Genomic DNA, 13,212 nt, shown 5'->3' with positions numbered 1-13,212 from the left:
GAGTATTGTATTGAGTTGGTATCACACAATTTTTACAGTTTAGGTCATAAATTGATTTACCAAAGCATCATTTTTTCTAACATGACAGAAAGAGGCTTTTATTTCTAAACAACCTGTGGTGATTGAAAAAGGGCTGCATCAAAAATCTGCTCAATTTCTCCATTTATGAAGAAAGTAAATCCTGAGTTAGAAACTAAAATTTTAAAAAGTTTTACTAGAAACATGGCTGGTTTAAAGAGCTCCTTGCACCCACAGCTCAACGCATGACAGAAACTGAAAAAGGACAGGTACTCTAACCCATTTCTACAAACATACAGCACACGGTCAAAACATTCACCCACTTTATTGATGTATGAGCACAAAAGTAACTCTGAACTACAGCAACTTGTATTCACGGTTCAAACACTTCCTAATTGCCAATGATGAATGCTGCCCCCTACAGGTTTATAGTAGTGCTCACAATGCATGCACACATTGGCTGCTGATCTTTTAAGAAGACCGTGGTGTTTCTTTGGCAAATAAGAAGATGCATGACTCGTATACCTTTATCATAAACAGTAAGCACATTAAAACACTTCTGGGTTTGGTTTGCTTCATATTAATCTCAGCAGAGAGTGTGTCTCCCACATGCATGCTATCCTGTCCTGCCACTGAATATAAACCAGTACAAGCTGACTGACAGTGCCTGAATAACTGGCAAGTATATAATGAAACACATCTGAACATTTTACTGAACTCCAGGAAACTCCACGATGCCTCAGTCTTTAACAATTTTCTGTGTGCGTGCGTGCGTGTTAGTTATAACTTAAACAACACAGTCTGTCTCCCCACAGACGATGAATTTTAGATATTCAGGGAGCATATATACTGTGAAAGTCTACAATGGAAATGAAGTAGTGATGAATAAATTATTTTGCATTGCCTTTAGTTATGCTTGTCTTTTCTTTTCAGACAGTGCACGAATGAGTGTACTTTCAGGTAAGATTGCAGGAAATAAGTCTAAGTGTATGTCTATATATACTGCAAGTGTGTGTGTGTGTGTGGTTCACTATATGATGAATGTGGAGGTGGGGATTGAATCTGTCCGACCAAAAAGACTTCTGCAAAGAATTCTGGGACTATTGGTGAGCGCACTGCACCCCTGGACCATGCGGACCACCTTCTTCGTCAGAGCTGTCATTATACGCTTCATGGCGATGACCACCAGACGATCCCTGACTGATGTCAAAGTCCTGCAGATCAACTTCCTCCGCATCAGCTGAGATGACAGGAACCTCTGTACGGGACGGCAGCAGATCCTCCAACTCCTGCGAGAGCAGTCACACGAGAAACAGGGAACTCAACCAAATTCTGCATCTCATCAGGTACACGCCAGCGATATTTAAGTATCATATAGGTACCATTGTAGATTTTATTAATAGTTTGTATGAGTTTTCATTTTTATTTCAGTTATAGTTTTAGTCATTAATGTTGTTGTTTTCCCTCACTTTTTTATAAATTTGTATAATAATAGTTTTTATTTCAGCACATGAAGTTTAAACTAAATTAAAAATGAAATATATTTCCTAGGCAAATAAAAAAATTTTTTTTTTAGTTTTAGTTAACCTATGATAACAAAAAATAGCTTCAAGACATAATAAGCTAGTTTAGAAAGGAATTTAGGGAATCATAGGTATGCTACTGATCCAAAGACGTAAAAATAACTTTGAAGATAATAATGTACAATTTTACCCAATATGTGTATACTTTGAAAACCAGTGTTTTTTTAAAGCATTTTTCATGAACTATTGTTTATAAATCATGTATATACTACTATATAAAACGATTAACCTCTATTTTTGTGTTTTCAGTTTTAATTTACATTTTAGTAAATCTCTTATGTCTTAAGTAGTTTTCAGTTTAGGTTTTATATAATAGTAATATTTTATTTAAGCTTTATTTAGAACATTTTTAATGATTTCAGTTAACAATAAGAGCACTGTTGAAACTCACCGTTAGTTTCTCGGTGCTGATCCAGCCGTTCTCTGGAAACTGGACGTCAAACTTGATGTACAGATCTCCTTTCTCAAAGGGGTTTCTGTACTGAGGCATTCCTTCCCCTCGGACGACCCTTACAGAACCTGACAACGAGAACACAACATTTTCTACCACATATCCTACGAAGACATGAGCAATACATTGACAACGGGGCGCTCACCTGGCTCTATGACTTTGCCAGGGGGATATTTGATGACGAGATGTCGGCCGTCGAGGTGCGTGAGCATGAACTGAAATCCACACAGCGCCTCCACCAGACCAATCCTGTGGCCCAAGTGCAGATCGTTTCCATCACGACGGAACTCCTGTAAACAAAGACATCATCGATATTTGTGCTGTAAAACAACAACAGCAAAAAACACATATTTCTGTTCTTATAATGCAAACACTTCCATTCTGCAAAACAGCACATCCTCACTGACAGAAAGTGATTCAAATGTTACTTCACTTCAAATACGCTTAAATAGAAAGTTCAACCTTTAACAATGAAAACTGTCATAATTTACTCAAGCTGACAGTAGTCATTAACTTCCATAACATGGAAAAAGTAACTTCTTTTGTGTTCAACAGAAGAAAGAAACTCATACAGGTTTGGAACAAGTGGACGTGAGTAAACGATTACATCATTTAAGAACAAATGTAAATTAAAGTGCAACAGTAAATAAATATCAACTATTAATTCAAATAATATTTTTGATTCAACAAAATTGAAGTACATTAATTATCAATTAATTAAATTACATTAATTAGAACTGAAAATTGAAATCATGTATGCAACACAATTATGCTTTTTAATAATAATTGCATTTACATTAAATCATTTAGCATTATTAAAAATAAACTTTTACAAAAATACATATCTACATATACATATACACATATATATATATACACACATACATACATACATACATACATATATATATATATATATATATATACATATACATATACATATACATATATATATATATATATATATATATATATATATATATATATATATATATTTAATATACACACACACAGGGTTCCTACAGGTTTCCTCAAGTTAAATTCAAGTCTTTTTAAGACCTTTTTAAGACCATTTATATAAAAAATTAATACCTATTTCACGTCCCCACCAGAAAGGAAAAACAAAATCATTGAACTTGTTTTCATTTATTTTTCAAATGTGGAATGGGTTAAAGATATGCCAAGCAGGTGTGAAAAATGAAAACATTTCAGTAGGCCACAAAACAGTTTGCCGAACAATGTCAAGTTTTTTTTTAACATTAGCTAGCTACTTATTCCATGCTGGGAATATGGGGAACTGAGAGACCCCTGAACAATAAACATTGAAAATGAGAACTCAACAATACAATAAATTAAGAAACAGAGTCACCTCCTTAGCTCTTCACTCAGGACAGAAATCTCTTTATCAATGACAGCCAGTTCCATCAACTTCTCCTTTATCGTGACCGCAAGTAAATATTTAGCGATGTCGGAGTCAGGGAACATGCATTTGAAAAGCTCTGAGATACCCTCATTCCATTGTAGGAACTGGTGTTTAGCGATTGTGTTAAGAGTCCACAACACCTTGGCTTTCATTGTTGGCGTGGACCCAAAAGCTGAGTGCAGATCCACTATAGTTGCGGTCATAGGGAACTGAGAGACCCCTGAACAATAAACATTGAAAATGAGAACTCAACAATACATTAAATTAAGAAACAGAGTCAACAGGTCCGTGGATGATGCAATCAATATGGGATTACACTTCATCCTGCAACATCTGGACAAAACAGGGACTTATGTGAGGATCCTGTTTGTGGACTTTAGTTCGGCTTTCAACACCATCATCCCAACAACCCTCCAGACCAAACTGACCCAGCTCTCTGTTCCTAGCTCTATCTGTCAATGGATCACCAGCTTTCTGACAGATAGGCAACAGTTAGTGAGACTGGGGAAATTCACATCAAACAGCTGCTCCACCAACACTGGTGCCCCTCAGGGATGTGTTCTCTCCCCTCTGCTTTTCTCCCTGTACACCAACGACTGCACCTCTAAAGACCCCTCTGTCAAGCTCCTGAAGTTTGCAGATGACACTACAGTCATCGGCCTCATCCAGGACGGTGATGAGTCTGCTTACAGACAAGAGGTTGAGCAGCTGGCTGTCTGGTGCAGTCTTAACAACCTGGAGCTGAACACGCTCAAAACAGTGGAGATGATCGTGGACTTTAGGAGAAACCCACCTGCACTTTCCCCACTCACCATAATGAAGAGCACCGTGACTGCAGTGGAGTCATTCAGGTTCCTGGGAACCACCATCTCTCAGGACCTGAAGTGGGACAATCACATTGACTCCATTGTTAAAAAGGCCCAGCAAAGGTTGTATTTCCTTCGCCAGCTGAGGAAGTTTAACTTGCCACAGGAGCTGCTGAAACAGTTCTACTCAGCCGTCATTGAGTCTGTCCTCTGTTCTTCAATAACTGTCTGGTTTGGTTCAGCAACAAAATCAGACATCAGAAGACTACAGAGAACTGTTCGGACTGCTGAAAGGATTATTGGTGCTCCCCTGCCCACCCTTCAAGAACTGTATACATCCAGAGTGAGGAAAAGGGCTCAGAAAATCACTCTGGATCCCTCACATCCAAGTCACCCCATCTTTGAACTTTTGCCATCTGGCCGGCGCCTCAGAGCCGCAAACACCAGAACAGCAAGGCACAAGAACAGTTTCTTCCCCCAGGCTATCTACCTCATGAACAGTTAAATGTTCTCTACTTATGCTTATAAACGTGCAATATCCTTATATTTATTTGTTAACCCTCCATACTAGAACATTCCTGCATCTCACTCAATCCTATTCCATTATCATTTATAGCACAATTGTTTATACACTTATTTATTTGCTAATGTGTAAATCTCTTTTTTTTTTTTTTTTTTGTCTCTGTGTACTGGAAGCTTATGTCACTAAAACAAATTCCTTGTATGCGTAAGCATACTTGGCAATAATGCTCTTTCTGATTCTGATTCTGATAGCTTAAGGATCTGCAGCGCTAGCAGCAAGCTGGCTAATTAGGGGCCGTTCACATTTCGCGCCTAAAAACGTGTGGAAAACGCTAGGCGTGCCGCTTTCTACTTTTCAAAGCGCTTGGGCAGAAGCACTCCAGAGGCGTCTGCCGTTGCTAAGCAACCATGACGTGCTCTCTCCATGAAGACGCGGAAATTTCAGAAAAGGATAAATGGATTTGCAGCACAAAAAAAATCGCTTGCAGTAGCTCTGCTACTAAATTTATTTCAAAATTGCGATCCATATACTGCTATGATCAGCTGTTCCTTCATCTTGGCTGAGCTTTCAACGTTGTTATGGGAAAGGATGAAGCTGATTGGTTAGTTCTTGTCACATGACCCACGGTGCGCTTGCGGGATTCTGAAAAGTTGAGATGTTTTTAACTCGATGCGGTGCGGACGCGCCTGGAAAAAACGGGCGCTCCGCACCGCGTGCGCGTCCCGACCACGTCGCTTCCATTATGAGCGCGCATACCGCGCGCCTTCATTGGAAATAACGAACTTGAGTGCACAAAAGAAGCGATATGTGAACGGCCCTTAACACTAGTTGGTTGAAACACGCAAGCGATGGAAGGAGTTTGTTTTTGTCCATTGCTTGGACAACATTGCATTGTGCTTTGATGACTTGGCATTAGACTCTAATGCCTTCATTCTCCTTTGTACCTAGCTGAATCCTTTTTGTGCATAAGGTGCAAAAATCCTCAAAAACATAGCTGTCCAATGACGAAAATAGTTTTTATCCAGCCACGCTTCATTAAATTTAGATTTCCCCATAACCTCAGAATGAAATTGGTAACGTTAGCTAGCTAACGTAAAAACAAACTTTAAAAATATAACGGCATCAGTCAACCTTTTCCTGTGGAATGCTGAGATTTTCTTAGATTTTTCGCACTTCTCCTTTGCTTGTTGCAGTTTATGGTTGTGGTGCTGTAGCACATGATCTCCATTTACTGAATGCATCACATGTTCGCATTATTTTGTACTGTGACCCGTGGCTGCGTTGCGTTCTGAATTATTGATTCCGCCACTCTTTATTTATTTATTTATGCTACGTCACTTAATCAAAATAATCATTGTTGACAAATGAAAATTTTGAGGAAAATTACAATACATAGAAGTTACATACAGCACAATTTTTAAGACCCAGGAATCAAAATTCAAGACTTTTTAAAGTCTTTTTAAGGTATTATTTCCAAATTAATAAATTCAATGCTTTTAAGGCTTTTTAAGACCCCGTGGGAACCCTGTATATATATATATATACAGTATTGTTCAAAATAATAGCAGTACAATGTGACTAACCAGAATAATCAAGGTTTTTCGTATATTTTTTTATTGCTACGTGGCAAACAAGTTACCAGTAGGTTCAGTAGATTCTCAGAAAACAAATGAGACCCAGCATTCATGATATGCACGCTCTTAAGGCTGTGCAATTGGGCAATTAGTTGAATTAGTTGAAAGGGGTGTGTTCAAAAAAATAGCAGTGTGGCATTCAATCACTGAGGTCATCAATTTTGTGAAGAAACAGGTGTGAATCAGGTGGCCCCTATTTAAGGATGAAGCCAACACTTGTTGAACATGCATTTGAAAGATGAGGAAAATGGGTCGTTCAAGACATTGTTCAGAAGAACAGCGTACTTTGATTAAAAAGTTGATTAGAGAGGGGAAAACCTATAAAGAGGTGCAAAAAATGATAGGCTGTTCAGCTAAAATGATCTCCAATGCCTTAAAATGGAGAGCAAAACCAGAGAGACGTGGAAGAAAACGGAAGACAACCATCAAAATGGATAGAAGAATAACCAGAATGGCAAAGGCTCAGCCAATGATCACCTCCAGGATGATCAAAGACAGTCTGGAGTTACCTGTAAGTACTGGGACAGTAAGAAGACGTCTGTGTGAAGCTAATCTATTTTCAAGAATCCCCCGCAAAGTCCCTCTGTTAAAAAAAAGGCATGTGCAGAAGAGGTTACAATTTGCCAAAGAACACATCAACTGGCCTAAAGATAAATGGAGGAACATTTTGTGGACTGATGAGAGTAAAATTGTTCTTTTTGGGTCCAAGGGCCACAGGCAGTTTGTGAGACGACCTCCAAACTCTGAATTCAAGCCACAGTACACCGTGAAGACAGTGAAGCATGGAGGTGCAAGCATCATGATATGGGCATGTTTCTCCTACTATGGTGTTGGGCCTATTTATCGCATACCAGGGATCATGGATCAGTTTGCATATGTTAAAATACTTGAAGAGGTCATGTTGCCCTATGCTGAAGAGGACATGCCCTTGAAATGGTTGTTTCAACAAGACAATGACCCAAAACACACTAGTAAACGGGCAAAGTCTTGGTTCCAAACCAACAAAATTAATGTTATGGAGTGGCCAGCCCAATCTCCAGACCTTAATCCAATTGAGAACTTGTGGGGTGATATCAAAAATGCTGTTTCTGAAGCAAAACCAAGAAATGTGAATGAATTGTGGAATGTTGTTAAAGAATCATGGAGTGGAATAACAGCTGAGAGGTGCCACAAGTTGGTTGACTCCATGCCACACAGATGTCAAGCAGTTTTAAAAAACTGTGGTCATACAACTAAATATTAGTTTAGTGATTCACAGGATTGCTAAATTCCAGAAAAAAAAATGTTTGTACAAAATAGTTTTGAGTTTGTACAGTCAAAGGTAGACACTGCTATTTTTTTGAACACACCCCTTTCAACTAATTGCCCAATTGCACAGCCTTAAGAGCGTGCATATCATGAATGCTGGGTCTTGTTTGTTTTCTGAGAATCTACTGAACCTACTGGTAACTTGTTTGCCACGTAGCAATAAAAAATATACTAAAAACCTTGATTATTCTGGTTAGTCACATTGTACTGCTATTATTTTGAACAATACTGTATATATATATATATATATATATATATATATATATATATATATATATATATATATATATAATAATTATAATCAATAATAATGATAAAAATTATAAATTTTATCATTACCTTTATATTTTAGACCATTTTTGCACAGATTACCATAAAATTAATTTATAGATTTCAGTTTGCACACTATCTATGGAAATAGATAATGTGCAAACTGAAATCTATAAATGAATTTTATGGAAATACGTTGAGAAAAATGACCAATTAATTAACAGATAGTCAAAATAGTTTTTTTGTTAGAGTCCTTCTATATTGACTCTACACTGCTCAGTGTGTGTGTGTGTGTGTGTGTGTGTGTGTGTGTTACCTCATGATCTTTCTCCTGCAGCACCAGTATAATGTCTCCTGGCTCTGTGTTGGGCGACTGGTCCGCCTCTCCGCTGAATGTGATCTTCTGTCCATGTTTCATTCCTTTATCCACGTGCACATCCAAGACCTTCACCTCTTTACACACCTTACGGCCCTCACACTCTTTACAGCGGTCCTTCTCGTTAATCACTTCACCTGAAAATGCAAACAAGAATCAAAATGTAGTATTCGGAGCATCACAAACAGTTCACCGAATCCAAATGAATTCTCACCCTCTCCATTGCAGTCAGTGCACACAGACTGCATCTGCTGTACCATGCCAGGAGCCAGCTGTCTGATCATGATCCTCATGCCACGGCCCCGACACGTGGCACACTTCTGCACGGCCCCTGTTTTACCCCCTTGACTGAGGAAATAGGTTAAGTTTATATATATATATATATATATATATTTTTTTAGGAGCTGTACCCAATTGTTATAACCCTCTAAGACAGCATATAAAATCCTGTTCTCACACACTCACCCATTGCAGGCACTGCAGAGTACGTTCTTGCTAAGCTGTAGTTTGGTTGCTTTTCCATTGTACAGATCTTCCAAAGACACTCTATCAAGGTATTTAAAAAGAAATGTCAAAATCGTTTGTTTGAAGAACATTTTTCCTTTTTTGAATGCATTTAATGGTCCCATCTCTCTTAAATTTGGAATAATGTATAAAGATAAATCATATACAAAGGCATCTTTACACAGTAGAGTTAAGGCTGCTCTGAGCTTGCTTAGAATTATGTGTGAAGACGTAATGCTGCATGAAAACCAGACTAAATTATGCCTGTTCGGTTCCTCAGCCCATTGCATCAAATAATACAGTTGTAACTGCGGTGGAAATGCATTTATGCCATCACTGAACAGCATTAAAGAGGTTGTGTACTTCGAAAGCACACAGATAAATAAAATACTTTTTGATTTCATGTTGACTTAAAGAGATTGTTCAACCAAAAATTTTCTGTCATCATTTATTTATTACATAAAAAAAGTCAAAATACGCACATCCAAAAGCCTTGACTAGGTGCAAGATCAAAGGGTAAATGGTAAAATGCTCCCTTTCTGCAAAAAGTTTTGTGTTTGCCTGACAAAGGTCTTTGACCAAGATATTTGTAACTTTTTGAATAAAGGGAGCATAACAGTGTGCAGATCTTTTTTCTACTATATCACTAATTCACGAACCATCAAGTTGACGGTAGCCACTGACTTCCATATTATAAAAAAAACACCTAATGGAAGTCAATGGCTACCATCAACTGTTAAGTTACCAACATTCTTCAAATGATCTTCTTTTGTGTTCAACAGAAGAAAGAATCCTATTCAGGTTTGGAACAAATTGAAGATGAGTAAACTATAAAAAACCATCCCTTCAAAATAGGTCATGCATAAAATATTTTCCTTCTTCAAGACTTCATTTTTCTGCAGGAAAATAAAAGAGAGCTTTTGTTTCTTCACATTCACTCACTTCAGTGGATGTATCATGTCCTCTCCTCTCCGTCGGCCACCGTTCCGGCTCCTGCTGCTCTGGCCGCCCATGAAGCCGAACAGACCTCCACCAAAGATGTGAGAGAAGATGTCCTCCATTCCTGCTCCGCCACCTCCACCCTCACGCAGGCCCTGTTCCCCATAACGATCGTACAAATCCTTCTTCTCCGGGTTAGTCAGTACCTCGTACGCAAAACTGATCTCCTTAAACTAAATCAAACAGGTTCAAATTATTATTATTATCATCACCATGTTAATAGCTTTCAGAACTCAAGTTCCATTCTGATAAAAAGAGAACTCACCTTGTCACCTGCATTAGGGTTTTTATCAGGGTGGTACTCTTTTGCTAATTTCCGGTATGCCTGAAAGTAAAAATCACAAATACATCACTAATTGATGACATTTAATAAGGCCAGCAGAACTATTACTTATAGTCAGAGTTAAGTTTGAAACTTTGATGTTCAGTCTGACAAATATTAATTTCCCACAGATGGAAGAGGCATGTGCACCATAGAAACAGTAATACATATCACACTTCAGGACTTGAAGATGAGCTCTTTTGAGTTAGCTAATTAATAAGTAACCACCTCACAATGACCAAATTCACCCTAGTAACCACCCACAACACCCCTGCATGTCGGTTCCAATGTTGTCATTTATTATTCATTTGCAGTTATTAAAAAAGTACTTATAATTACATAATTGAAAATGTACAAATAAATTTGTTTTTAAAGACAGTAAACTAATAAGAAAATGTAGCGCGAAAATTGTACAGGAATTTTGATTCCCAGTTGGCAATACATTTTCATAGAATGAAAAAATAATAATTATCTGGAATTTGACAAACAACAGATTTTTAAGCATTGTTTTTCGGTTAAAATGCATGTATTGTACACTGTGAAAAATATTTTTTTGAAGTTGTCAATTAAAGACAATTGGAGTACACTTACATTACAGTCTAAGAAAACTACCTCAGTTTCTCAACTTCAAAATTTCACATTTAATTCAATTTGTTACTTGCCATTTCTTTGTAATTGTGAAATTATTAGTGATTTCAAAAGTGAAATTGTTTCTGCACCTATTTTTTTATTCTATAAATGTGTTTATTTTTATGCAACTGAAATAATTTGAGTATTTAAATAGTCTTGCATTTTGGCAAATGAATTTTTTATTAAAAAGTATTTAATTACAGTATTAGTAGTATATTAGCATTGGTAATGTATTAGTTAAAAAGCACCATAACATGTAATATAACATAACACACTGCTTAAAATGTCTTGTCAACAACATTTATAATTTTAACAGTTCCTAATCTGTGAGTAATCTCAGAGTACTAAAACCCCAATGACATCTGACTGATCAAAGGAAGCTGATTTCAGAGCTACGCTTGAACCGAACCCCAGCAGTGTATTCTTCACTAAGCTCATTACATGGATCGTGCTTTTTCTCTGACCTAGTGGCTTTGAATTCACATTGCCAGTTCTTTTATTGTGTGATAACTCATCATATCCCACATTATATTGGGTCTGCCTGTGCTTTCTGAAATCCTTTGTGTGCACACAATCAACAACAACAAAAAGCCAACATAACAGACAACTTGAGCATGGAGGCCAGAGCCTGGTCACCTCCTAACAAAGGACTGAACACAAATACGAGGTTTCACATCGAGGAAATCCCTAAAACAAGACACTGGCATTGCATTTACCATCTCTGACTCATTGCATATCAGCTAAAAGCTCAGGTTTAGCACAGCAGCTGGTAAGCTAAGCATCTCCCTCCACTGTAATGCTCTGGGACTGCTGGAAGCACCTTCATCTGTCTGCATCACCTGACTGATGCTCTCAGCCTAACCAGCGACACAAATAGTAAACAAACAACGTATGCATCTTTTAAAATCCTTCCCCAAATCATTTCCAGAGCCGAAGAAAGGCCACACTGGAGGATCCCGAAAGCATGCAACCTATTAAACACACCAGTTTCTCCACCAACATGCAGCATCCCGCGCGTCTCTTTGGCTTCGTTACGCTACGAAGCGCGAGGCGGAAAAGACTGTCTCTACCTTTTTGAGCTCGTTTTCGGTGGCTGACGGAGATACTCCGAGGATGTCGTACAGTTTAGTGTCTGCGACGTTCGCCATGTCTGCAGACCGGTACAGCAGCTGCGCGAGGAGCGGAGAGAGAGAGAAAGAGGAAAGCCGGCTGCGTGACGTCACACGCGCGCCGCCGAGTCAGTGGCTCAGGCGCGCGCTCGCTTGTTCTGCACCATGGTGTGATTAATAAACAATGTGAAATTTTTTATTTTTGAATACGAAATAAGTGTTAGTCGACTTCAAATTAAGTTTTGATTACACATCATGCTGTATTCTCAGGGGACTGATTTAATTTAATTTATTTTTGTTTACAAAAGTGAAGTAAATACTACAGAAAACAAATTTAACTCCTACATTAAATTATTTATTTCAGGCTACAATTTAAAAAAGAAAATTCAATATTAGGCATAGTTTGATTTTACTTTAGAATTGTACCTTTGTTATTTTTACAGGATTTTTTTAAGTAATATCAAATTCATGATCAAGTTGTTACAATCATGCACTTGGGAATGAATATATATATATATAATATATTAATATTATATATATATATATATATATATATATATATATATATATATATATATATATATATATATATATATACATATAAGTAATTTGCTGTTTTTTGTGACATTTAGAGTTCATTTTCTGCTCAAAATGACCCATACTCAAAAACTATTCACTGATTGTTACAGGCTTTGTGTAACATATATGCCAAGCATTGAGGTCTCTACATCTGTTCATTCAGTTAATAACTATATTGAGTAAGCATATTTTCTTAAAATGAATCATGAGCTGTCTACTTTATTACATACATGGTTGTAAGTGAACCACATGCTTTATTGGCATTTTTTCAGTGCTATGTTGTTTGAGTAAAGTTTACAAATCGTATATATATAATGTTTATTTTTGTGTTTACATACATGTATTGGCATCCAAGTAAAAAAGGATGACGAGTAAACTGAATAAAGTTTAAACTTTCAAAAACAAGTTACAGTAACTGTATAACACATTACTGTCCGTAATATATTGATATTCATAATAGTTTTTACTATATTCTACAAAACCCTGGGGGAAAAAATTACATTTTATATTAGATTTTTGTGTGTGTATATTTTACTTAGATTTGTCTTATAGTTTTATACAAATCATTTAACATGTATAATGTTATTACAACATTATAATGTTAATAAATATAGCGGAGGATATATTAATTGTATATTGTATAATAAGGAATGATATCCTGCGCGTCCGCTTGATCG

General features: G+C 37.0%; 1 protein-coding gene across 1 annotated transcript; it reads right to left on the bottom strand.

Moving 5' to 3' along the window:
• Positions 1–327: 327 nt before the first annotated feature.
• Positions 328–12,071, bottom strand: dnaja2b (DnaJ heat shock protein family (Hsp40) member A2b). The gene is made up of 9 exons (XM_026287096.1): positions 11,918–12,071; positions 10,161–10,220; positions 9,839–10,068; positions 8,858–8,938; positions 8,607–8,740; positions 8,333–8,529; positions 2,198–2,342; positions 1,993–2,120; positions 328–1,307 (listed from the first exon to the last, which is right to left on the bottom strand). Exons 1-9 carry the CDS (start codon positions 11,993–11,995, stop codon positions 1,119–1,121), a joined length of 1,242 nt encoding a protein of 413 aa, XP_026142881.1. The 5' UTR covers positions 11,996–12,071; the 3' UTR covers positions 328–1,118.
• Positions 12,072–13,212: the final 1,141 nt, after the last annotated feature.

This window comes from Carassius auratus, chromosome 18 (genome assembly GCF_003368295.1).
Source record: "Carassius auratus strain Wakin chromosome 18, ASM336829v1, whole genome shotgun sequence".
Lineage (NCBI taxonomy): Eukaryota > Metazoa > Chordata > Actinopteri > Cypriniformes > Cyprinidae > Carassius > Carassius auratus.
Note: the sequence above shows the minus strand (reverse complement) of the source record. Positions and strands in the feature narration are given on the sequence as shown.

Bases quoted from the DNA above. Each gene is read 5' to 3' on its own strand.
- dnaja2b (XM_026287096.1), bottom strand. From the start codon at position 11,995: ATGGCGAACGTCGCAGACACTAAACTGTACGACATCCTCGGAGTATCT. The intron at 8,530-8,606 runs GTGAGAATTCAT...TTGCATTTTCAG, and splicing joins CACTGACTGCAATGGAGAGG to GTGAAGTGATTAACGAGAAG. The intron at 2,121-2,197 runs GTGAGCGCCCCG...TCTCGTTGTCAG, and splicing joins TGGCAAAGTCATAGAGCCAG to GTTCTGTAAGGGTCGTCCGA.